The sequence below is a fragment of the Nomia melanderi genome, chromosome 6 (genome assembly GCF_051020985.1).
Source record: "Nomia melanderi isolate GNS246 chromosome 6, iyNomMela1, whole genome shotgun sequence".
Lineage (NCBI taxonomy): Eukaryota > Metazoa > Arthropoda > Insecta > Hymenoptera > Halictidae > Nomia > Nomia melanderi.
In genome coordinates, this window is record NC_135004.1 from 16,637,049 (window position 1) to 16,661,735 (window position 24,687).

The following is a 24,687-nucleotide window of genomic DNA, read 5'->3' on the forward strand; positions in this document are numbered from 1 at the left end:
TTACTAAAAGTTCCTAGATTAAAGGGTGGTAAAAGCAATATTAGCAGGTATGCTAAGGACACGACAATTTTAGGCGAGAATTCCTCTGGCCGGCCATTTTGCAACCGCCACACCCGCGTTGCGGTAGCTTTAGAGGCAGACTGTTTTATTGGTCGTAAAGAAACTCTTTGTTCCTCTGTAAGCTGAATCTTAGATGTACAGAGAGCGAGGGTTTTAATCCTTAACAGAATGCCTTGATGTGTTCGCTGTATAAAACATTCTCTGGCAACCGTACGCTTTCTTCGAAGTTATTTCCAAGATTTCCAGAGATCGAACGGAATTCAGAATAATTCGGAAGATTGTCAAGCCGCGCGATGTATTCGGAGCGCGTCCCTATTCAGCGAATAGTATTCATCAGTACACACCTAGCCGAATGATTCGCGAGTAGTCCGATTTCCCCCGTTTCCCGAGACAAAAGCAAAGTACTTAATCCGCGTGTAATAGAACTATCCGGCTCCGAATCTTCTTTCCTCTTGCCTAGGGTCCCGCTCCGCGAAAAATGTTTATGTCCACCGTTTCGAGATAGAGTCTTGGCTTTTTCCAGGCAATAAACTTGCACCCTTAAGAGCAGTTGTTTTGCGCGCTACCAGTCGCTAGCTATGGTCCCCGCCCCGCGAGTGCGCCACTTAAGTCTGTTTTTAAAACACGAAATCGGTTCGAAGTATAGTGGTACTGTATTATAGACAATGAAAGAGTGGATCATGAGTAATCGAGAGCTAGGAATAAATGATGAATTCTCGATTTTCTCACATAAACATGTAGTTCTTCATTTCGCTTTGATCTTTCATTAAAGTATACTCTACATTCGTCCTGCGTTCGAGTACACGCTTCATTTTTTTATTTCATTGCGAGAACGAGAGGTTTTTCCAACTAAATTCCACAGTTAACTTGTTAAGGTTGGCGATTCTCGAATTCGATTTCGACCAGAGACCACGGTGACCAGGATTCTTGTGATTTATCTAGTATAATCGTTTATCAATCGAGGCAAGTACCTCTGGAACTTCTAGATTTTTTATTTGAGAGGAAAGAGTTTCTAGTGAAACTTGAGTTCTTAGAATAGAAACAAAGAACTTTGTTGAAAGTATTTCTCATCTGGTTGGAGGGTTCTTATTTTTAACAGATCAGTGAACCGTTGTCATTGATTTTTGATTTATCGAGTTCAATCTTTCATTTTTTGATGCTCTACTTTGCTGGACTCTTTAAAACTGCAACAACATAAAAAACTGTAACCACAAATTATTTTCAGTTTCTTCAGACACTCATTATAGTACTCAAATGAAACTATTCTCAAAATCATTTCGAATATTCAATGCTTCGAAGATATCAATAATTGCTAAAAAATCGAAACCAGTCATTTTCACTGGTACGGTAGTTCTAGTGCTAAAGACAAACCTTAGTTCTCTAAGAATACCTTTTCGGTAATCAACTTCAAAACAACCCTTATCTCAACAGTCCCCGTATTCATAATCTTCGTTCATCAATCCTCCACCCGCACCAGAAAGTTCCATCAGTACCCACCGAACTCCAAAAACCTTCAAACTACAGTCCCTCACAGTATCCACATCAAAACCCAGATTCTTGAAAAACCATCCTCCATTCTAATTCCCTCCCCAAAAAATCCTCCCTTCACCCTTCACCGAGAATCACCATCCCCGACCGTCCTTTACCAACAAAACTCCGACACACCCTACTAATCTCTCTCATTAGAAACTCGCGACCGCGCCAAATAGCTGCCGAGCGAAGTTCCAAAGACCTTCCACCCCGAAGCGCGGCGGCGGCGGGGGCGGCGGAAAGAGTTCCCGGCGAAACTTGGGCTGTTCCAGCAACTGGTCGCGCGCGATAGTCGTCGTTGAAATTGTTCGTAATCTCCGGGAAGAGCTGCGCGGGAGGTTGCAAAGGTATCCGGGGCGTCGGTGGCGGCGGGCCGGAGGGGGGAAAGTTTCGCGATGACGATCGGCGTCGGAAAGTAGAGGCCGCGTTCCAACCCGCAGCGCGGAGTCCTCGCCGAGCCGCCACGGCCGAACAATGGAAACAATACATTGAAATGAGAAAGTTGGTTTGCATTGTCGGACAAGCGGGCAGGGAGGGCTCGGCTCTCTTGCTCCCGTGGATGTTGGCCCGCGTCTGTCTGTCCGTCTTCGTCCCCGCGCCGGTTCATCCCCGTTCTCTTTTCCGCGCGGCAGATTTTCCCCCTCGCCCGTCCTCCCGCCGCGCGCCTTTCGCCCCCTTTTGTTTGTGAGCCACCGTGTATACGGGTACATGTGTGCGCGCGGCTGATTCTGTCCTCCCTCGCAGGTTTTTTTCCCCGGGAGTGGGAGAGAGACGCGGCCCCGTCTCTCGTTTCCCATCGCCCGGCTGAAAGAAAGGATTGTAAACCGCCGGATGAGCCGCGGATTCCGGAATGGGGACTGCTCCATTCGCAGGCTCTCCCTCGGCCGCGCGCGGCCCGTTGCGGCGCGCGCGCGTCAGCAATTAGTCGGAGAGATATCTCCGCGCCTATCGCGCGCGCCTATCTTTCTTTCCTTTCGTCGCTGCGCTTCGTCCCTCGGTTTTTAATAAGTTAACCCTTCGAGGAGGACGTCTGTACGGTGACTGTGATGATACCCTCCGTGCTGCTCTCGTGTCCCTTTTTTTTTTCATTATCCGCGCATCGGATTTTTATGGCGAGTAGTTTCTGTGTTTCTGGGATTCTCGTTTGTGGAGCTCTTTTTAGGGTTGTATGTTCTGTAGTTTGGTTTTGATGTAGTTATTCTGTGGCACTGCTGTATTTCTATAGTTCGACAGTTTTCTGTAGGTTCTATAGGTCTACTATGGTTGTTCTATAGTTTCTATGGCTTTGATATAGTTATTCTGTAGCACTGCTGTATTTCTTCTATAGTTCGACGGTTCTCTATAGGTTCTATAGGTCTACTATGGTTGTTCTATAGGTTCTATAGGTCTACTATGGTTGGTCTATAGTTTCTATGGTTTTGATGTAATTATTCTGTAGCACTGCTGTATTTCTTCTATAGTTCGACAATGTTCTGTAGTTTCTATGGGTCTACTATCATTATTCTATAGTTTCTATGGTTTTGATATAATTATTCTATAGCACTGCTGTATTCTAAAGTTCGACAGTTTTCTAGTTTCTACAGGTCTACTATAATTATTCTACACCACTCCCATAACTCTACGATTCTATCCTACGGTCTCTATTTCCTACATCAACTTATATCAAACACAAAATCTAAAAACTACACAACTATCAAATTCCCATTGCTCCTATTTAAAACTTCAATTTCATTATGACCAAAAGATACATGCCACGATCAGAAATAATCCAAGGAAAACTTCAATACGAATAACACTTCGAAACAATTTCATTCCATTATACTCGAAGCTCCACGGTGCTCCGACAGCTATCAAAAACTCTCGACATCACATTACAGCAACGTCCATTACTAATTCAGCGAACAAAACAAAATGAGAATAAAACGAAAATAAAAAAACGAGAGCAGAAACTCCGCGTCGTTCCCGAAGGGTTAATCGCCAGATCCACGAGCAGCGGACCGTCCGCTCGTCGAGGGGATGGAATTTTTAAGATGTTCCGCTTATCGGAGGAATTCGAGCAGAGATACCGGACTCAGACAATGGCCGGCCCCGGGAACAATGCCACAGGATACAATAACCGTGTGTATCCTTTTTTCCCTACTCTCCGCCGGTTTTTTTCGAGGCCGCCTCTATTCACCGGTCCCGGCCGTTTGTTAAGTTAACGACACCGCCGCGGACATTATGCGCGCGCGGATCATTTCGGCTTCGGATGGAAATTATGCGTGTTTCCTAGGAGTCGCGTCGCGCGGCGCAGATAAAAGCCTGTCGCGCCGTAAATCATCCGGTGAATTATGCCCGCGTTTCGGCCACTGTTTTGTCCCACCCGGTTGATAAGGGTGGCGCGTTTTTTCCCTCGCCCGCACCGCGGGGGGGAACGGGTTATGCTAAATCGCGGGAAGTTACACGCTGTTTTTTATTACCCCGCGCACTCGATGGGAAATAAAACTTTCCCACCGAGTTTTTGCACTTTTCCGTCCGTACTTCCCCGTGCGAGACGGATTAATAAAAACTGGGGATTGACTGGTTCTATTATAATTCTCCCATGGCTTCCGGATGGTTTTTGCGGAGATGGGATTTTCGGATTTTTGGGATTTGCGAATTTGGAGGAATCATTGGGGATTGTTTGGAACCTGTAGGAACATTATGTGGGATGTTACGTCTTTAGTGCGGGAGATTAATTTGTTGTAATTAATGACTTATCAATGGAATTCATTATGGAGGGATAGAATTCAATCAGTTGCGGTTTCAGTGAGAAGAGAAGGAAATTAATAATACGGGATTTAGTCTATCGTTTAATTGCTACGCTCATGTAACATTTTAGATATAACACAAATCCAAAGTAAAATTTACAAAACTGAATTTCTTATTCTCTTCCGTAAGTTAGAAATTTAAAAATGTATCAATTCAATCATCGACGCTCGCATTTAGTATCTGAAATTTAGTGTTCAATGCGTTAAGAAGGCAGTGTATTGTTTCAAGAATAAGTTACTGGTTCAACGTGTCACCAAGAACGTTCAAACGACGGCGAACAATAATTAAACCAAAAACGACGAGACCACAGTCCGCAAAGGAGACTGTTTCCCAAATTCAAGCAGCGAGAAAGCCCGACAGGCGCATTACGCGCAAAAACGGTGGTAGCGTCCACGCCATTCGAGCGCGGAAAGATTTCATTCAGCATTCAGTTTCGCCGAGCCAGTCTTGCTCACAGTATCCCCGAAAAATCCCAGGCGTCCCGCCAAATTCGTGGGAAATTCACGAGCTCCGAAATTCGCGCGAAATTATTCGTGCTGGCCGTGCGTGGAGCTGGGGCCGCGATTACGGAAATTTACGCGGGCCGATAGCAACGTTCCAAAAAACAAAACCGACACACACCACACAACCACACACACACCCACATACACACAAACCCAAAAAAATAAGGGGCAAGGTAAAAAGGGGTACAAATCAGTCAGGCAATCCGAGCGATCATCCGAGTAGCCGGCGGCCGCGGCGTTTCATTTTTCACGCGCGCGTTAATATTTAATTTTAATTCGTCGCCGCTTTTCCCGCCGGACTTCGCTCGTCGGTCAAAAACAAAAGCGAGAAGCGCGGAGCAAAACGAGCAGAGACGAACGAGAAAAATCGAGGGAGAAACTCCTGGCCACGGGGAAACGTCGCGGCGGCCGGGGCCGAAACGAGAGAGCAACGGATGAAGAAGTCGAGGAAGACGAGGAACAAGAGGAATCGCGTCCGGGTGGGAAAGTGGCACGAAAACTTTGATCACGAGCCATTCATAACGGGACGCTCGCGTGGAATCGCGAGTCTTGCGGGGCTTGCCTAAAAGGTTGGAAGCGGAGTGGTCATTCGAGCACGCTTAAAGAAGAATCGCGAGCGAGGGGGATCCGGTAGGGCGGCCGGTCGTTAGAGAGACCGTCGAGAACTCCTCTTTCTGGCGTTCCCTCGCGGGGTAGGGGGGGTGGTAGGGGGTGAGTCGAGTTTCCGAGGGATGTTGACGCAAAGCATTACGCAGATGGTCGATGGACGGCTGTGTGTCTCGCGTCTCTCGAAGAGCCAACAGAGAAACAGAAGTGTACAGCTTCAGAGGCTCTCCCGATGACGTCGAGGGTTGACTAAGGTTAGGCCACTCGGCGTATCGCGTACAACTCCGAGGGGGTTGGGCTGGCAACAGACACATTCACCTACACGCCCGGACACGCGGACGTTCGGCATGCGTGACTGAGTGTGCGCCGGGGACTGTGTGTCGGCTGTCTGCCGAGCAAGAATCCGTTCCTCTATTCCTCCCTTTATTCCTGCTTCTTTTCTAGCTTCCCTCTTTACCCCTTTCTGTGTCCCTATTTATCCTCTTCTGTATCTTCCTTTAGTTCCTCTCTCTCTTGTCTTCCTGTCTATTCCCTAGCCTTCCCTCTTTACCTTTTGTCTGCCTAGTTCTATTAGTTCCATCTGTTCCTTCAATTTCCCTTTCTATTGTTTCTTTCTATCTCTGTGCTCCATTTTCTTTGTTTCTCTTTATTACTTTACTTCTACTCACCGTTTCGTATCCATTTATTCCCTAGCCTTCTCTTTACCTTTTGTCTGCCTAGTTCTATTTCTCAGCTCCATCTATTCCTTCAATTTCCCTTTCTCTTGTTTCTTTTTATCTCTCTGCTCCATTTTCTTTGTTTCTCTTTATTACTTTACTTCTTTCTACCCACCGTTTGTATCCATCTATTCCCTAGCCTTCTCTTTACCTTTTGGCTAGTTCTATTTCTCAGCTCCATCTGTTCCTTCAATTTCCCTTTCTCTTTTCTTCCTGTTTGCTCCCTTTTCTTTGTCTCTTTATTACTTTACTTCTTTCTACCCACCTTTAGTTCCTCCTCTTGTCTTCCTTCTGTCTATTCCCTAGCCTTCCCTCTTTACCTTTTGTCTGCCTAGTTCCATTCCTCAGCTCCATCTATTCCTTCAATTTCCCTTTCTCGTTTCTTCCTGTTCGCTCCCTTTTCTTTGTCTCTCTATTACCTTCCTTCTTCCTACCCACCGTTCGTATCTATTCCTTCCTCGTTCTACTCCTCCCTGCGCCGGCCGCAGACCGTCCTTCACTGTTACGGCCGCACCGCGAGAGGGTACGTCCAAAGAGGGAGGCTCGTGGAGTACCAGGCATAGGGTAGCGCGGAACCGAACTCACCCCGTCAAGGGTGGGCCACGGGACGGCTGGAGAGGGGTTAGTAGAGGCCCTCGTTCGTCCCGTCCTCCAGCCGGGCGTCTATTGTTTAGTTATTCTGATGAGCCAGTGCATTTCAAATACACTCGAGCGGCCCATTATATCGGGGAACGCTTCCTTTCGCGGAATCGGACGTGCGCCACGTGCTCCGCGATCGCCGAGCATCTACGCTCGGCGGTTCGGTGCGCGCTGGTGTTAATTGGACGCGACCGTCGAGACAAATCGCTGGCGCGTGTCTCTCGTGCCTCGGGAAGCGCTCTCGCGAGGGTCTTCGGCTGCACGTCCACTCGAACGCGGTTGATTCTTCAACGTAAACGATCGGCGACGCGATCACAAAGGAGACGTGCGGAATTCGAGGCTCAGATCCACGGAAATAACGAGACAGAGAGTCTTTCTGCGCTCGCGGAGCCGCGCGCTGTTCGACGGTTCCGCTCGTCCGCGATAATAACGCGGCGAAGGAACGCGCGCCGCGGCTCTCCAGCCCTTTTCGCGCCTTGTCTTCCTCTGATGTCTTCCTTTTAATGGCTCGCCGGGCTTTTTTGTTCCGCCGGTGATAAAGGCTCGCGCGGCGCACGGATGGAACGCGATCAAAAGCGTGTTTTCGCTCGTTAGCGCGCGATTATCCGCTGCGGTGTTCGAAATTAAAACTGCCGCGGCCGCGCCGGAACGATCCTCCTTTACAACCAGCCCGCGAACGACCGCCGGGGAATGGAATTATCGCGATTCTCGATTTTTCGCCGGCGCTAAGCCGGATTACGTTCACTTCGGCCGGGAAAACGGACTGCGGGGAATATGGAAATTACTCGTAAACTTCGATTAACGGGATGTCGGACCGGACCGTCTTCCCTTGCTCGATTTTCCTCCCTTCGCGCCCGGTTTTGCACGTTTTTCTTTCGGAATATTCGACGCTCATTGCGCCGGGCTATCGATCATCCTCGAACGTTGCGGGGACCTTTTTAGCTTCGGAGGAAAAAGATGCTTGAGATTCGAAGTTTGAAGTGACGACAATTAAAGATTCTATTTTGGTACAATGAAGTCTAATTCTCTTTACTGATATTACGATTTCTCTTGAATCGCTAATTAGTTTCTTCGAATTTCTACAACCTCCGATAATCTCTTCAAAGAACAATTCAAGAGAACAATCTCGTACACTTCATAATCTGTTGAAGCAGACAATCCAATGCAACATCTTACATCCCAACAACCACTAGCTCCCAGATCTACAATTGTCCAATAATCTCTTGAAACAAACGATTCAAGACAACATTTTCGCAAGCTCCAACGAGCAATACTTCTTTCCAAGATCCACAATGGTTGTAAAGTCCGCTGAAGCAGACAATCCAATACAACATCTTACATCCCAACAACCACTATCTTTCAGATCCACAATTGTCCAATAATCTCTTGAAACGAACGATTCAAGATAACATTTTCGCACATTCCCACGAGTAATTCTTTCCAAGATCTACAATGGTTATAAAGTCTGCTCAAGCAGACAATCCAATGCAGCATTCTTACATTCCAACAACCACTACCTCTCAGATCCACAATTGTCCAATAATCTCTTGAAACAAACGATTCAAGATAACATTTTCGAGCAGTACTTCTTTCAAGATCCACAATGGTTGTAAAATCTGCTGAAGCAGACAATCCAATGCAACATCTTACATCCCAACAACCGGTAGTTCCAAGATCCGCAATTCCAACGCGGAGCACCTCAATCCTCGCTCAATAAAACCTCGAATCGTCGACGCAGGAGTAACGAAGATCCGCAACAGGAACCGGGAGAAATCACGGGACGTGCGTCTGACTTCGGAAAATGAAGTTAGCTTTGCGACGCGAAATGGACCCTCCGCCTTCCCTGGAAATGTAAAATTACGTTTATGAGCCGAGCTCGCTTCGCTCTTTCCTTCGGGGGAAAAATTGTTGCGGCGCCGCGGCGGGGTTGGCCAGGTATCTGGGTCATGAGGTATTACCGGAAACGGGGGCGGAGCGGGGGATTCCTCTGAAGGAGGAACGGCGCGGGATAGAGAAATCTCGGAAGAGAATGTGGCTGCCGGTCTGTCTTGGAATAATACAACGGAAGACGCTACAATTTCCTTCTGGGCGAGGGCGGGAGCGAGGGTGGCGTCGGGGGTCACGGTTCTTAAGTTCTTTCGAGAAACAAGCGCAGCTAAAGAATTCATAACGGAATAGAATAAGAAATTAAATGAAAAATATTGTTCCGCGAGGCAGTTTAATCTCGCGGAACGGTTAATGGTGAATGTTGTGGTAACGGTTGGGTAGTGTGATGGTTAAAAATAGTGTTATGATGTAGATGGTAGTTGGAAATAGAAATAGTTTTATGATATGACAATAATTATGAGAATAGATATAGTAATAGTTAAAATAGGGTTGTGTTAATATAGATAATTATCTATAATCTTAACTATTATCATACCTATTTTCATAATCATTGTAAATATAAGGAGTTACAAATGCTGGTTTAATTAGTTTTCTCACAATGCTATTTCTAAGTATCACAATTATTATAATAGTTATAATATATGATATAATAGTATTATAATAGTTGTGATATTTAGAGATAGCATTGTGAGAAAACTAATTAATATAACAGTAATTATTATAATAGTTATAATATATAATATAATACAATTACAATAGTTGTGATATTTAGAAATAGCATTATGAGAAAACTAATTAAACCACAAGCATTTCTAACTCCTTTACATTACTCTCTGTCCCTAAAGTTTTCATTATCCTCACTACAATTCTACCTTAATTATCCAAGGTTATCAGTTGATACACACTGACCATTTCAAACAATGAAACAAGAGATAGAATTAAATATGGAAATCGCCGAGCACAGCGATTCTTAGTTGCATCCAGGAAAAAATCTTCCGCGTCTCCGGACGAGGATCGTCTACGTCGAGGCCAGAGCGAGCCAGTCTAGGGGTAGTTAATTAACGGCGGCTCCACTGGCGCGGAGACACGAGTGTGGGAAAAAAGGGAAACCGGAGAAACAACGGGGAAGAATTCCGAGAGAAACGTCCCGTGATTCCCTGGAGCGATCGATCAGGTTCTTGGTAACTTGATTCGGCTTTTCAGGAAATTCCTGCTCCCACCCGGGACAGGATGTCTCTGGGAGACTGGTAAACGCCGCTGCAATATTTAACGCGCGGCCACTTGATCTTCGAGTCGGAACGATCGCGAAACTTTTTCAACGGAATGCCTTTCTCTCTTATCTTCTCTAATGGAAGATATATTCCGCGAATGAGGATACGTGACTGCTGCACGTGGGACAGGGCAGTTAACGCGTTGAATCCTCGAAGAGTCTTCAACTATTTCGTTCAGACGTGTCAGCATTCAATATTAATATTTTACGTTACTAACTTCCGTCTCGTGGATCCAACGAAACTCGATTCCTTTCATTCCTTAAATCACTTACATGTCATATCTCAATCTCTTCGTGCATGCAAGAGTTAATTTCGTAAAAACATCTGTAAATTTCAATTAAAGGGTCCCTAAGAAAATTCGAAAACTTGAATACAACTTAGTATTTCATTAAAAAAACTAATACAGTCCATAAAAAAAATATAACCGAAATTTCCGTGGCATGGAAAGTGTCAACCCTATGATCTCTTCCCCAATTGTGCTCTTTTTGTCTCTAATTCATTAGAAAAACAGGAAAATTCTACATGCATTCTATACGTACATTCACCCAGAAACATTAAAATTATAAAACAATATTCAATTTGAACTTAGAAGAGTTAAATGACATTTATATTCGTCAAATTCCATTTGAAATCTTCACCGAGTCCGCCATGATATTCCAGGGCATGAGGTTAAGCGTGAACGCCACACCTAAGCAAATTTTTCAAGCTCTAATCACCGACAGTAGCCGACGGGTTAATTGGACATTATTTAGCGAAGCATCCTAACGCAGGCCTCCCCTCGCACGCGCGTTCGTCGCGCGTTCTCCTGCGGGTATTCCCCGATGCCTCGGGCCCTGGCTCGCCAGATAGGCAATGCCGGACGGAATGCGGAATACATCCGCGCCCCGGCATTCCTACTTAAATCAACATAACTCGGGTGATGAATGGTTAACTGGGTTCACCGGGTAGGGGTTGGCGGAGGCGGCGAGCGGGGCGGGGGCGAGCTGGGGCGAGCAGGGGCGCAATGCGCTCCGTTTATGGAAGCTATTACGGCCGAATTTCAGCGTTAAATGTGTGATTTATGGCCGGCCGTATTATCTTCGTTCATGTCCCGTCGACGATACACCGCTCCCCCCTTCCCCGACCCTTCCCGCCACCGTTCCCGTCCCCCGTTCGCCGCCGGCACCGTCCTGTCCCGCAGGCTCGCGGCCTCCGCGCGTAACCGAACGCCCGGCGCAGCGCGGGCGGCTCCTATTCCTGGGAATTGCTTCGAACCCGGCGAGCCAGGCGAAAAAATTCATCAACCCGGTGTCCACGGGCTGCGACCATGATTAATGTCCTTCTAACTGCCGATTGAAACAGTAAGGAAAATTTATTTTCCCGCCTACGCGCGATCGAACGCGCCCCCCGATTGGAACGCTCGGCCAGCGGATTCGCGGGGACGGCCGCTGATCGCGTTTCATTAAACGCCATCGAATCGCCGTTCGACTTGTCACGCGATACCCGATCGCTGCGAGGTTTCCTTTGGCCGCTCTCCGTGTTTTATTCTTGTCGGTGATTGATGAATTCAGAGCGATTCGAACGGTACCGTGGATGGAAAGCCGGGACGCTGTTTGTTTCGACGACGCGAATGTTGGGGTTTTATTTGGGCACTTTGCGCTCGGTGCTCGAAGTGTGCTTTGAAGTCGATTGGAATGATATTCGGTGTTTACTCGGATGGAACGAGTATCGGACAGGTATCGGAATAAATCGAAGTAAACGCCGAATCTCGAAAGTACTTCCCAATATGTATATCATAGTTACTTCGATACTCAATTTCTGAGCCTCGACGCAGACGAATCGAAACTACCCACAGTTGAATCCTGAACTTGTAGCGAGTGAATGTTTAAATTAGCACGAAGATGAATGTATGAAGAATGAAAGAATGCGAGTGTGTTGATAAATACGAGTGCGAGGAGAAGACGAGCGTCAGTTGTTAGTTGACCAGCGAAAAACAACAGAATAACGTCGAGAAGAGATTGCGACAAACCGAAGCTAAAGAAATCTATTCTCAACACTTTGACTGCCACGTCACCCGAATTCGGGTATTATTTTTTACAGAAACTTGGATTAATTCTTTTGATGGCATACCGAACAAACCGAATTTTGTCGGATACATGAAACATAAGAAAGATAGTGGTGCAATTATTAAGAAGAATCTTAATTTCTCAGTATCTGGTTAGTGAAAAAAACTGTCTCGAGTACACGGTAGTTTCGACGAGTGTCCACGCGTCAGACAAAGGGTCAATCGAAGAAGCCCTCGACCAGACGTTCGAAATTTAAAGAATTCATCAAGGCGAACCGCCCCGGCCAGCGGTAGCTCGAGATAACCGTGGCCCGCGGCGATTCGCCGCAGAAATCCGAAATATTCCCGTCTAAATTCCCAGCCCATTATGACGATGTCTGTCCCGTGTGTTTCAGGCGGCGACGCCTCGTACGAGATGCAGGGCCCGAGTTTCGTGTCGGAGCCACCGTCCCGCGTCGAGTTCACGAACGTGAACGGCGGCCGCGTGGACTGCATAGTCCGCGGGAACCCGGCGCCCACCGTCGACTGGCTGGCAGCGGATGGCGGCAGCATAACGAGCATCCCCGGAATCAGACACGTCCTTGGCAACGGGACCATCCACTTCCCCGGGTTCGAGGCCGAGGTGTTCCGGCAGGACGTCCACTGGGCCATTTATAAGTGTTCCGCCGTGAACAGCGTCGGCGCCATCGTTAGCAGAGACGTCACTGTCAGAGCAGGCACGCCAACGCAGAAACTTCTTGCTCGTTATCTACATTATGTGTTGTCCGCGCCGCCCCGCCGCTTTCCGCGCACCTTTCCCCCGGGTTTGTAGCGTCCGACCGTGGCCGATGGAATACATTTATGCGCTTCCTCCGTTGAATCCAGTCCGAACGTTCGGATCTTTGGGTCTCCGTCGGGGACCACTAACGGGTAACGACGCGTTGTTCTGATCGATGGTTCGGTATGGAAGTATTCGTCGTTCGCGCGGCCGATTGGTTCGGCAGAATGAGTTTCTCGGAGGTGGATCCTTCTCCGGAGGGTTTACATTAAACATCGGCCGGCAGCTGGCAGCTTGAACAGCCAGCCAACGGATTCTTCTTAGACGGAATAATTCATCCCCTCCACCGTGCGGAGGGCGGTACGTCTACGACGATATGAAATATTTATTCCCGTCGAGCCCGTGATTTGCTTCGCACTGTCGCCGCGGCCTCCCGATGCACCTGGTCGCCCTCTATTCCCGCTCCTCCGGCCCGGCGCCCTGTAATTCATAGTTTCTCGATAGTTCGTCGCGCCGGGACGGGCCCGGATGCCCGCACCCTGGAAATCGAGGCGTCTCTTCCTCCGCGGAACGGAACGCCGCTCGCGCGAGATCGATCGCGAGAATTATTCAGACCGGTGTTCCGCCGCGGAACGATTCGTTTTCGTACTCTTAGGATTGTCATTTTTTAGCCGCCGAAACTTATTCCCTCGGCCTCGGCTTCTTTTGCCAGGCGGGATCTCGTATTCTGTGTCGCTCAATCTTTCGATAACGTTACGCGGAACGCGTTTAACCCTTTGCGGTCCGAAGTACTCTTGGTGGAATATAAATAAATTCTTAGAAATTTCTTCGACAAAGAAAGCAGTTTCCATTAGTGTAAATAGGTTCTCGTTGATCGCGTTATTCGAGTTTCCAATGTTCAAATATTTGGGATATAAGAATTGGTTCTATTTTAACCCTTTGCGGTCCGACGTGCTTTTGGTTTCTCACTTTAAGATTCACGTCGACGTTAGTTCATTCAATTACAGCTTAATACGACGCTCTATTTATTTATTCGAGAATATTCGGGAGTCATTGAAATGTTACCTTTAAATGGTACAATCGTGATACTGCAAATAAATATAAAAAAAATTGTTAAAACAGACTGCTAAGGGTTAAACCGTTCTCTAACCTCTCTGTTCTCTAAATTTCCTTAAACGTTCTCATCAAACTACACTTTTAATTTCCCATGAAGTTCGTCAAAGAAAATCATCTTATAAACAACGCGTTCTACGAATAACCCGGTTCCATCTCTATCATCGAACAACCAAAATTTTCAACGAACCCAGAACCTACTATATACCGTGTCTCAACCGCTTCCTAATTCGCCGTCAAACACGAAAACCAAGGAGCCTTATCTCGAAGTTCTCCGGGTTCAGCTTACGGGGTCACGGAGTATCCACGGTCTCGTTGTTTCTCGTCGATGTTTTATCGTCGGGAAAGCGGACCTCAAAAACGGGTCTCAATGACAAGATCCATGGCAACACGCGGGCGGAGGGGGTTTCGGGCGAGAAGAGATACCGAAGCCGACGCGGCGCGGCGCGGCGCGGCTCGCCGGAACGATGGATGGGGGCAAAAGGTGGCGGTGTCTCCGCGAGGCGCCTTAAAAATAGAGCTTCCTCCGGGTCAACGAACCGGAAGATATCTTATCGACCTAATATGCCCGTAAATCATCGTCGCGTGAACGCAGCCCATACCTTTTCAGATTCATGCTCGCTACTGCCTCTGCCGCGTCAGCTTCTGCTCCCCGGTTCTCGCATCTGCCGGTCTCCTTTTTGCTCGATCGCTTCCATCTTCCGCCCCGCGCCCCCCGGCGGCCGCCCTTTGCCCCCGAGCAGGGTGGCGGCCCCCCTCGGAACGACCGGCATCGCTGATTCCGTCGTTTTCCGGCCGAGGAAAGTGTCTCCTCGAACGGATACACGCACGTACACACCGGCGCTCGCGCGCGCGCGCGGCGCTGTACAAAATGGAGGCGATTACGTGCACGTGCTTCGCCCGTAGGCTTACGTATGCACCCGTGAATATGTTGCTGACTACGTTAGACGCGCGAACCGAACGGCAACAATAGGGACGCCGACGATTCACGGTTTCCTTGATCCTCGCGGATGCAATCTCGACGGCGCGATCGATCGCACGTACGACGGCCATTCGTTCGGACGTGTCGCGGATCTTTTATGGATTCGTTTCTTGTCTTCTCTTATCGGCGCGCGGCTGCTTTGTTCCCTGTCGTTTCGTGAATTATTCGCTTACTGTCTGAGATGGTTCGTCGGTTGAGTCGAGTTTCGGTGAATGAGGATTTTCATAAGGGTTTCACCTGGATTGGACTGGATGTTCATTTAGAACCATCTCGGTTTTCCTCTCATCATCTTGAACTCTCATAGTTTATACTGTTGAGTTATGAATTCTATGAAGTAAGAGAGATATTCAATATAAATAATCGAATTGATTTATTAACGCGTGTTTAGTGGTATAAATCGAGTGAATCCTCAATCTTGGAATCTATTATATAAAAACTAAAGACAAGAATACCCCTTGCACTCGAAAGTTTTTCACTGGGAATATTCAATATTTTCCAAGATATAAACAACATTGTTTGAAACTAATCTGACGATAGTTCTCAGATAGTTTAAGCAACGAAGCTATTTTATTTAAATACTTCACATAGCAATACAAAGTTTAATTTAAAGTACTAAATATTCAACTTCAAAGGGTTATTTGCACTCAGAAACTTTTCACTAGAAACATTCGACATTGTTAATTCTCAGTAGGACTACCATCAAAATTGGTAGGAGTTCCTGACACGTTATGAAACCATCTGGAGTGCAAGGGGTTAATTCTCATTCACCTTCTACTCAAACCGTAAACGTACCGCAAAAGGTTCTCCAAAAGGTTGCCCAAAAAGTTCCCCAAAAGGTTCCCAAAAGGTTGCCCAGCTTTTCCAAAATCCATATCGTCATCCAGACAGAAAGTTCGCGGAGATCATACGAAACAGCCCTCGTCCTCCCCTGCGTGTATCTCCTCCGTCTCGAGATTTTATGCAGGGCTGGAGCCGATCGAGCGAAACTCGTCGGACCGTTGCTTCCGCAACCTCCGTCGGATAGCCGGCGCGCACCGAATCTCTCAGAAAACAAGGGTAACTGGGCTGATAAAGGGGATCGCGTCGGAAGGGTGGCCGTGTTTAAACGATTACCCTCCGCGGCCGCCTCGAGTGTGTCCGCGGAGGGAGAGCATTAATCGGGGTGTTAATTTCCAACGAATTATCTCTTTTCGTTGAGCCCGAAAGGCGCGATTAATTTCGAGGGCGACGCTTTGATTGGAACGAGTGCACACTTAAGTGCACAACGATTCTAGAAATCGTGCTCGATTGTATCGGATCGCGAGGGGCTGCCGGTCCTCGATTAAAATGCCACTGTAGCATCATCGATTAACTCTTAATAGGGCGCGGCTCTCGAGACATGGAAACCGCTTTTCTCTTGTTTCGAATGTCGTTGTGATCGATCATCGTTTATTCGACGACAGACGTTCGATACATGTTTTTTCGAGATATCAGCTCGATAGGAATTCGCCATTTTTCGGTTTTATCGAGTGCGCGACCGGTTGATCGTGCTTATTCGACGTCTGATTGTTGTTTCGGGGATAGATGTTCGATAGAGATACTCGATGGATAGTAGATAGTGACGAGGATAGATATTCGAGATCTCTCGTGTCTATTGGATATTGTTAACACATTGCCTACCGGCTAATTTTCAGAAAACTGAATTGAATGGCAATTTTCAGTGAGGTCAACTTACATCACTATACATGGGAAAATTCAGATATATTATTATGTAATATATTTTAAATAGATAATCAATTCGAATGAAATTTTATATTTTCTTCAATGATAATTAGCGAAGTAGCTAAGTGTCTCTATAGAAAAACGAGATTTCTCGTTACCGGTATGCAATGTGTTAATCAATTTAATCGAGATTTAGCTGTTGAAGATTTTCGATTCTGAATTGAGTGTTTCATTTGTATTTGGAGAATTTATCGTGTGCGATGGAATATAATTGTTATAATCGTGTATTCTGCATTGTATGTAACTTGTGATTTTTGCTATATCTAGAAGCAATATCCACTCGAGGCTAGGTTCAGAGAATCATCGTATTTATTATGTATCGCTTGTCACACGCAGCTCGTTCTTACGTCTGCCGGAGCTCAAGGATTGCCTCGACAAGCAGCTTTTGAATGTCACATTCGTACATCCTTTTCACCTGCTCGGATCTCGAGTATTATTTATTCCGTGCCCCGTTCTTCCGACAATGTATAATTCGCGTAGAAAGACAGCAAGCTCCTTCGCAATAGCGTAATTCCTGTAGTTTCTTATAAAATAGACTCGCATCTTCTGTAATTACTTAAGAAATTACAGTTCTAATTACACGAATCAGAACTAGTTCAATATAATTAGATTACACTTTGGCAATTCAATATGTTTCAAGTTTCCTTAATTAATATAATCTACTATATCTCAACATTTTACCAATACTTGATCCAAGTTTATACAATCAAACACTACTAATTAAAAACAGAAAATTCCAGTGAAGAGCCTGTTACGATCACAGCAATTAGCAGACGTAGAAACCTAGAATCATTCCAATCTACCTGACTCCTCCGAAGCGTGACTCTTTTTGCAGCTCGATAATGAGTTACATGATATACAAAAAGTCATACAGTAGAATATTCTATTTAAGCTTCCTCATCCAGTTGGCAATACTACGAACTAAACGAATGCATAAACAAGTGAAAGTAAAAATGTATACACGTAAAAACGCATTAGTAAGTTGTCGAGACTGTAGCGTTTAAGGTTGGCGAATCGTGGTGAATTCCATGCAGCGTGTGTTGTTTTCTTACTCAACATTGCACGCCTCAAAGAGTTAATCGACGCAGTTTCTAATTTCCCCCGAAGACGCATCAAACGAGGACGGGAAGCAGCAAGAAGCTCAATCTCATTCGTTTCGTGCACACGCTAACCATTCTCGCCGTCCGCGCGCTCATCCCGACGCCATCTCTCCTTTCTTTGTTGCCTTAATCCGGCCGCGGCGTTCCCCTTTAACGAACTATTTAAAGTACGTCCACTCCGTGGCCAAAGAACTAAATTAAGGTCCTTGGCCAAGGAAATTGCATCGCGCCGGGGAAAGAAGTAACGGCGGGTCCCCGATAATAAAGTAAAAATTACGTCTGCGTCCTCTCCGACGGCTCGCGGCATTGTTAATCCTTCGAGACATCGAGAGAAACGTCCCCGTTGGTTTAGCTAGGCAATCACGATGTTTTTTGCGCGGCCAGATGGAAGACGAAAGAACATCCTCGCTCCGGTGGAACTCTGAACGAGAAACGTCGGGCTTGTAAGAGTTATTTGCACGTGCGTGTCGCGAATTGAAGTTATTCGGACCGTTCTTTTATCATCGTCCGCGTTGTAGCTTCGCGGGGCGTCTTTTTATCGCGAGTGCTGTTTTCTTCAATATTATTCTACTGCGTGGAGACATTCTCTTGTTTTCTTCGTAATTTTACTAATTTCTGTTCGCGATGCTCTGTGATTAATATCTTTTTATTGCGATTGTTGTTTTTTTCAATATTATTCTACCGCGTGGAGACATTCTTTTGTTTTATTCGTCGTTGATAACTTGTTTGTTATGTTTACGATTGGTTAATCTTTGCAATTTTACTAATTTCTATTCGCGACGCTTTGTGATTAATGTCTTTCTATCGAAAATGTTTTTCAATGATTATCTTGCGTTATGGAAACTTACTTTATTCGTTTTTATCGTTTATTATCCTACGTTTATCTTAGATGATTATCAAGTCATTTTTTTATTTTTAACAAACAGACGGAATACAGAGTGGTCTAGTTACGTAGAAGCGTCGGTTAACTCCGAAGGTAACAGATGCGTCAAAATGGCCGATCCTAATTTCTTTCGCAATTAGAGGAAAGGCAACAGATGCTTCTCTAAGAAATTACTAGATTGATTCGGCAACACGCGAACTGAATTTTGAATCGACTGAAGTCGCATGGGAGTTTCTATAGAAAAATTTTAGGAAGTCAACTTGACTGCTCGGCAGTTTTAGTCTTAATAAACCGTGTTCTCTGTGGGAAATCCACCTCTAGGATGCACTCTCGAATAAGCTGCAGGAAGTTTAACGACGTCCAACAAAAATAACGACTAGCCTTATTGTTCGCGTCCGAAGGAGGGACGGCCGAACCCAGCTGCGATTCGCTCTAGTCGATTTTCACGAACCGTTCGTTTCCTTTCATTTACTCCGCGCAATATAGCGGCAGCCATTTTCCCGTAAATCTCGTCGTTTCTGTTTAACGCGACTGTCATGTCAATCCCTGCAGATCACTACCAAAATCTAATTCGTGTGTCATAATATTCTTCTTAATTCATATTTAATTATCTATTTCTATTTTCTTATTAATTCACATTTAATTATCTATTTCCATTTTCTCCTTAATTCACATTCAATTACCTATTTATATTTTCTCCTTAATTCACATCTAATTATGTATTTATATTTTCTTATCAATTTATATTTAATTATCTATTTCTATTTTCTTATCAACTTTACAAAGATAATACACAATTACCGATTTCCCGTCAATATTTACCTCAACCGTGTAAATAAGCAAAAATCTTTTCTCGCTCCCACAGATTTCTATTCTAATTATTTGTTTCCGGACAACGTGTTAATTTCGAGGCTTCAGCGACCGGTGGTTAATGAGGAATCTTAACGACCGCAACGAACAACACTCCGTGCTCGTAATGTTCGTCGATTCCGCTTTGAATATTTCGTCCCGTCGATCGCGTCCCCGTCAACGGTATTCGATCAATCGCGCAGATTTATCTTCAATCCCGTTCCGCTTTGTAACCGTCCCCGTGACTCGTTTTGTGGGTACACTCCGCGACAAAACGGTACACGCCCCGGTGTTTGGTGTTTCCGGAGCGCGGTGCAATATGTAGAAATTCTGTGCGCAGCATTGTCCTTCAGGAATTGGGTCGGTTTTCTAGTTTTTGTTTCAAAACAAATATACATTTCGTTTTAGATTTTGTAATATTCCGTTAGTCGCTGATGAACTATTTCTTTTCGAAACTGCTGCGAATTTTCGTTCGAATTTCATTCCAATCAGTAGTTTTAATTCTTTAACATATTCGATTTCGATTTTGTTCTCTGTTTAAATATGTCGAATCATGCTGTATTTAACAAATAACAATACGAATAACAGTCACAACCAAAACATCATATGAAATCAACGCTCGCATGATTTCTCTCGAAACTATTTCTGATTCTTCGAAATATTCAATTTTTCTTTTACTCTTCTTCAAAACAGAATCACACTCTACTCAACCTTCAACAATTACAACAACACAGTCTCCATTAACACATCATATCAATCAACAATTTCCCTTTCACTCTTCAAAACACAGAACCACACTCTATTCAACCATCAACAATTAAAACAACACAGTCTCCATTAACACATCATATCAATCAACAATTTCTCTTTCACTCTTCAAAACACAGAACCACGCTCTATTCAACCATCAACAATAAAAATACAGACACCATCAACACATCATATCAATCAACAATTCTCTTTCACTCTCCGAAACACTCAGAATCACGCTCCAATCAACATTCAACGCAAATAGCACGTACGCAATCGAAGGATCTCGGCGAACCAACGCTCGCGCGAATCTTCCCTGGGAACGATGCGCCCGAACGTTTCGCGCTCAAAGGATCACGGAGCATCGGATCCTTTTCACGGAAGAAATTCAACGACCGGTCGAGTATTTTCCCAAGAATTTCCCGCGCACGTGCCCGGCCGGCTGCGGCCTGGGACGGGGGGTGGATAGGGCCACTTCAATTATGCAATTACACGGAGGCTCCGCTGATCCGACAACAGCGACCGATTGGCAATTGAAATGATTATTTCCCGGGGCACGAGCGCCGCGATCGAATCGTTTGAATATACATGCGGCGCGGATCGCGAATTCATAGAACAACGCCGCGGGTGGATGTTCGCGTTTTCGAACGGCTCGCGAAGCTTCTACGGAATTTTCGTTCAACCGCACGTACGACTGTGCTCGGCGTCCTCGAAACAAGACGCTCAAAGCGATCGCGTCGATCTGAAATTTTCTCTAATTCTAGAAGGAAATATTGTTAACACTCGGAAGTATTTCGTTGGAATCATTTTCTAGACAGCCGACATTTTTTAACCCTTAGGACAGATGGTTTTGTGATCAGCAACTGCAGCTAATTTTTATGGTATGTTAAGAATACATACAATTAAGCAATAATCCCGTTTGCATTTCTATAGTCAAGGAATACTTAGTTTTTACAACGACAGAGAAAAAGGCCCGGACACATTGAATAAAACCCTAACCATTCGACACACCATAAAAAACGAATTCAGACATTTTCAATGCACAAAGGACGACTTAGCTTCACGACACTCTAACGGTACTCCTCGCTCCTACCGACGGTACCTGACTTGACCTGTCCGACTTACACTACAAGGCGTGACCACGAGACAGCTGATTCAACCCCCAACAACTTCATTGGACGAAAATATTTCCCGGCGCTGATAGACGACCCGTTAAAAACAATATTTCGCTTTGAATCTTGCATCGCGTCGTTATCATCTTTGTTCGCCGTATCGCGCCCGAGATCCGGCGGTCTGATAATTATTTTTAATTCAGGGTAATAATTTCGTTGTTCCCCTTCGACCCCTGTCGCGCGGCCGGTCGGCGCGTTTAATGAATCGTGGCGACGCGGGCGGGCCGCGTTTTTTCCCGGGTCGCTGCATGCGTTTTCGAAACTCCCGCTGGAGCCGAAATGAAGCCGGGATTAAAATTAAACGGGGATACGCGGACTGCTCCGGAGTATATAATTATCCGGGCCCGAGCGTCGAGGGCTTGTTTCGTGTGTTCCGGTAATGCGGATTGACGGTGTTGCCCTTTTTCGGGGCCGGCCGATGTTATTCCGCAACGCCCCGGCGCAACGGCGCGCCGCAACAACTGCATTCGACTTTCCACGGTTATTTCCTTGGTGAAATTGTGTCCTGAAATATCGCGGACAATATCGCGCAGCTAGTGACTGCGCCCTTTTGTAGCCGGTCCCGTTTCTCTTTTTTCAAAACGGAAACTGCTATTGCTGCTTTTATTAGCGACATCGTTGATTATAATTCTTGCGGTCGTACTCTAAAGAGCTTCAACTGAAAATCCCGTTCGGCGCTGGTTCCGCGCGTTCTGAATTGATTCCGGGTGGAACGACTTTTATAACTTTCCAGTTAGCAATTCTCCAGTGAAAAGAACGTGATTTAGAGGAACGAACTCTTTTCTTGCGATTTCTACTTGCGCGATCTTCCGTTTGAACGTTAGTATTCTGTTAAAATGATTTCAGTGCGTTTCCACCCATTGCCAACCGCAATCAATATCGCCATCTTAATTAAATCAGAGTTTCATAGTCTTACAGCTTAATTCTCATAGTATATAAGTATAAAGCTTCGATGAATATATTAATTGATCAACGTATTAACCCTTTGCACACGAAGATTCCTTGAAACGTACAAAACCTTCAAGAGATAAAGACAAATTATATACCAATTGCTTATTTAATAGAAAAAAGAGAAAATTAAATGATTTGTCTATGACTTAGTCTTCTAAATATGAACATTTCATCTCGACATTCGTCCGCAAAGGGTTAAACCGTCATAAAAAACGCACGGTGCTTACGTATTATACAGAGCACTTTGTCTTCAACAAATAAAATATTAACCATACCAGTAAAAACAACAAAAACAGTAATAATAATAATAATGATATTAACCCTATGCACTTCAGAAGTTTTTATACCGGAAATATTCAATATTTTTCTAACGTAATAAGAAGATGAAATGAAGATGAAAAAGAAATCTCAGATGCATTGAAGAGAACTATTTTCTTTCATTGATGCATCATACAAATTTTAATATTAAATATCGAACTTCACAGTTCTGCTGTATCAAATCATTCGGCGACCGAGAAGCTCCTCCAGAGTGCAAAGGGTTAAATTATCCACATAGTATTACATGAAATATACACCATCGCAGACCTAATCAAAACGACAAACCACCATGACCGTCATCTAACAAGCATCCTCCGTATAACACGTAAGCATCCAACGAACCTAATTGCACCGATGACATCCAGAGAAGAGGTCTCGGCTCGGTTCCGCGTAAAATTCGAGTCGCCGAAAGGGTGTCGCGTGCCGGGAGCTCTCTTTCCGGCAGGTGGCTGCGGACGGGACGGGTCAGAGGATTGCCGGCTAGGATTGGGACGAGCCGCTCGCTGCTCCCGTAGGTTTCATGGGTTTGTAAATATTACCTGCCACGATACGTCTGCCGAGTTTATGCTCGGCTTGGTTGCCGCGTAACCGAGAGCCGTGTGATACGGGGCGAGCGAGCACGTAGGGGGTGGGCGAGGCCGGAAGAGGGCTGGGAGGCAAGGCACGGGCGAACTCACCGAGTTTTTACCCCATTCTGGAGTCTGAGTGCCTCGCTCCGCTGACTCTCGAAACGGGTTGCAGACCCGGGCCCTACACACCACCGCATTTTCCTTTAGCCACCCCCCGCGCCCTCTCGCCTATACTCCGCGACCATCGCAGTCGCTCCCCTTGGTCTTTTTTTCTTTCCATCTTCGTCCCTTTCGCTCGCCCTCTTTTCTTATCTCCATCTCTCGTTTCTGTTCTCTTTGTTTCTTGTTTCTTTCTCCTCTTCCTCTTTCCTGTAGCTCTCTTTTTCTCGTTCCTCTAGTTTCCTTCTGAGCTCTCCGCTTTTCTGTTCCTATGACTCTCCGCATTCTGCACTCTGCTCTTTTACTCTATCTACTCTTTGCTCTGTCCTCTGCTCTTCTCTGTTTCACTCTTAGCTCTCAGCTCTCTACTTCTTTCTTTCTCTGGTCTATGCTTCTCTCTTTGCTCCGTCCTCTGCTCTTCTGTTTCACTCTCTGCGCTCTGCTCTTCTCTGTTCCTCCCTCTACACTCAGCTCTCAGCTCTCTACTTCTTTCTTTCTCTGGTCTATGCTTCTCTCTTTGCTCCGTCCTCTGCTCTTCTGTTTCACTCTCCGCGCTCTGCTCTTCTCTGTTCCTCCCTCTGCACTCAGCTCTCTACTCCTTTCTTTCTCTATGCTTCTCTCTTTGTCTGCTCTCTGCTCTCCGCTGTCCGCACTCTGCTCTCCACTGTTCGACTCACTTCCATCCTTCTCGCGACTTCCGGTTCTGCATCCTTGCCCGTGCTCCTTGAAGCCGGAGCTCTTTCGGCGCTTCAGCCAGGACCATCAACGCGCGAGAAACGCTAGTTCATGGTCGGATTGGGATAGCCTCGAGATTTCGGATAAGATGCCGCTACCCTTTCATCCCCCAGTAGGTCGCTCGGAGGACCCTACGTTCCTCCGGAGGTTTTTCCTGCGTCGATTAACCCGATCATGCGGGTGGCGAAAGGGCGATTCGAGTGGCAACGGAGCGAGAGGGTGGCCTTTCGTCGATGGGGCTGCAATTACTGGTTTAAATATTGAGGTCGCCTACAGGGGAGAGTTTCGGAGATAAGAGTCGAATCATCCTTAACCCCTTGCTCTATGATTTATTTCTGATCGATCTACGCTGTTATTAATAATTTATTGGAAATAAGAAAGTTTCAGTTTTATTCTATGCCAATATGTTCTCCAAGGTATAACCATTAATAACAGGAATAATTCAAGCAGATTGAATATTACTTACACTTGTTAAATTTCATTTGAAATCTTCACGTGTCTGACACGATATTGGTAGACGCCATGTCAGTCACTAATTAACG

At 45.8% G+C, this 24,687-nt stretch overlaps 1 protein-coding gene across 3 annotated transcripts in view; it reads left to right on the forward strand.

Moving 5' to 3' along the window:
- LOC116430230 (cell adhesion molecule Dscam2) overlaps nucleotides 1–24,687 on the forward strand; it is a 298,794-nt gene that overhangs the window by 113,095 nt on the left and 161,012 nt on the right. For all 3 annotated transcript variants that reach the window (XM_031984053.2, XM_076368698.1, XM_031984052.2), the window contains exon 2: nucleotides 12,442–12,762. In XM_031984053.2, coding sequence (XP_031839913.2) covers nucleotides 12,442–12,762 — 321 coding nt within the window. The remainder of the gene's footprint in view (nucleotides 1–12,441; nucleotides 12,763–24,687) is intronic.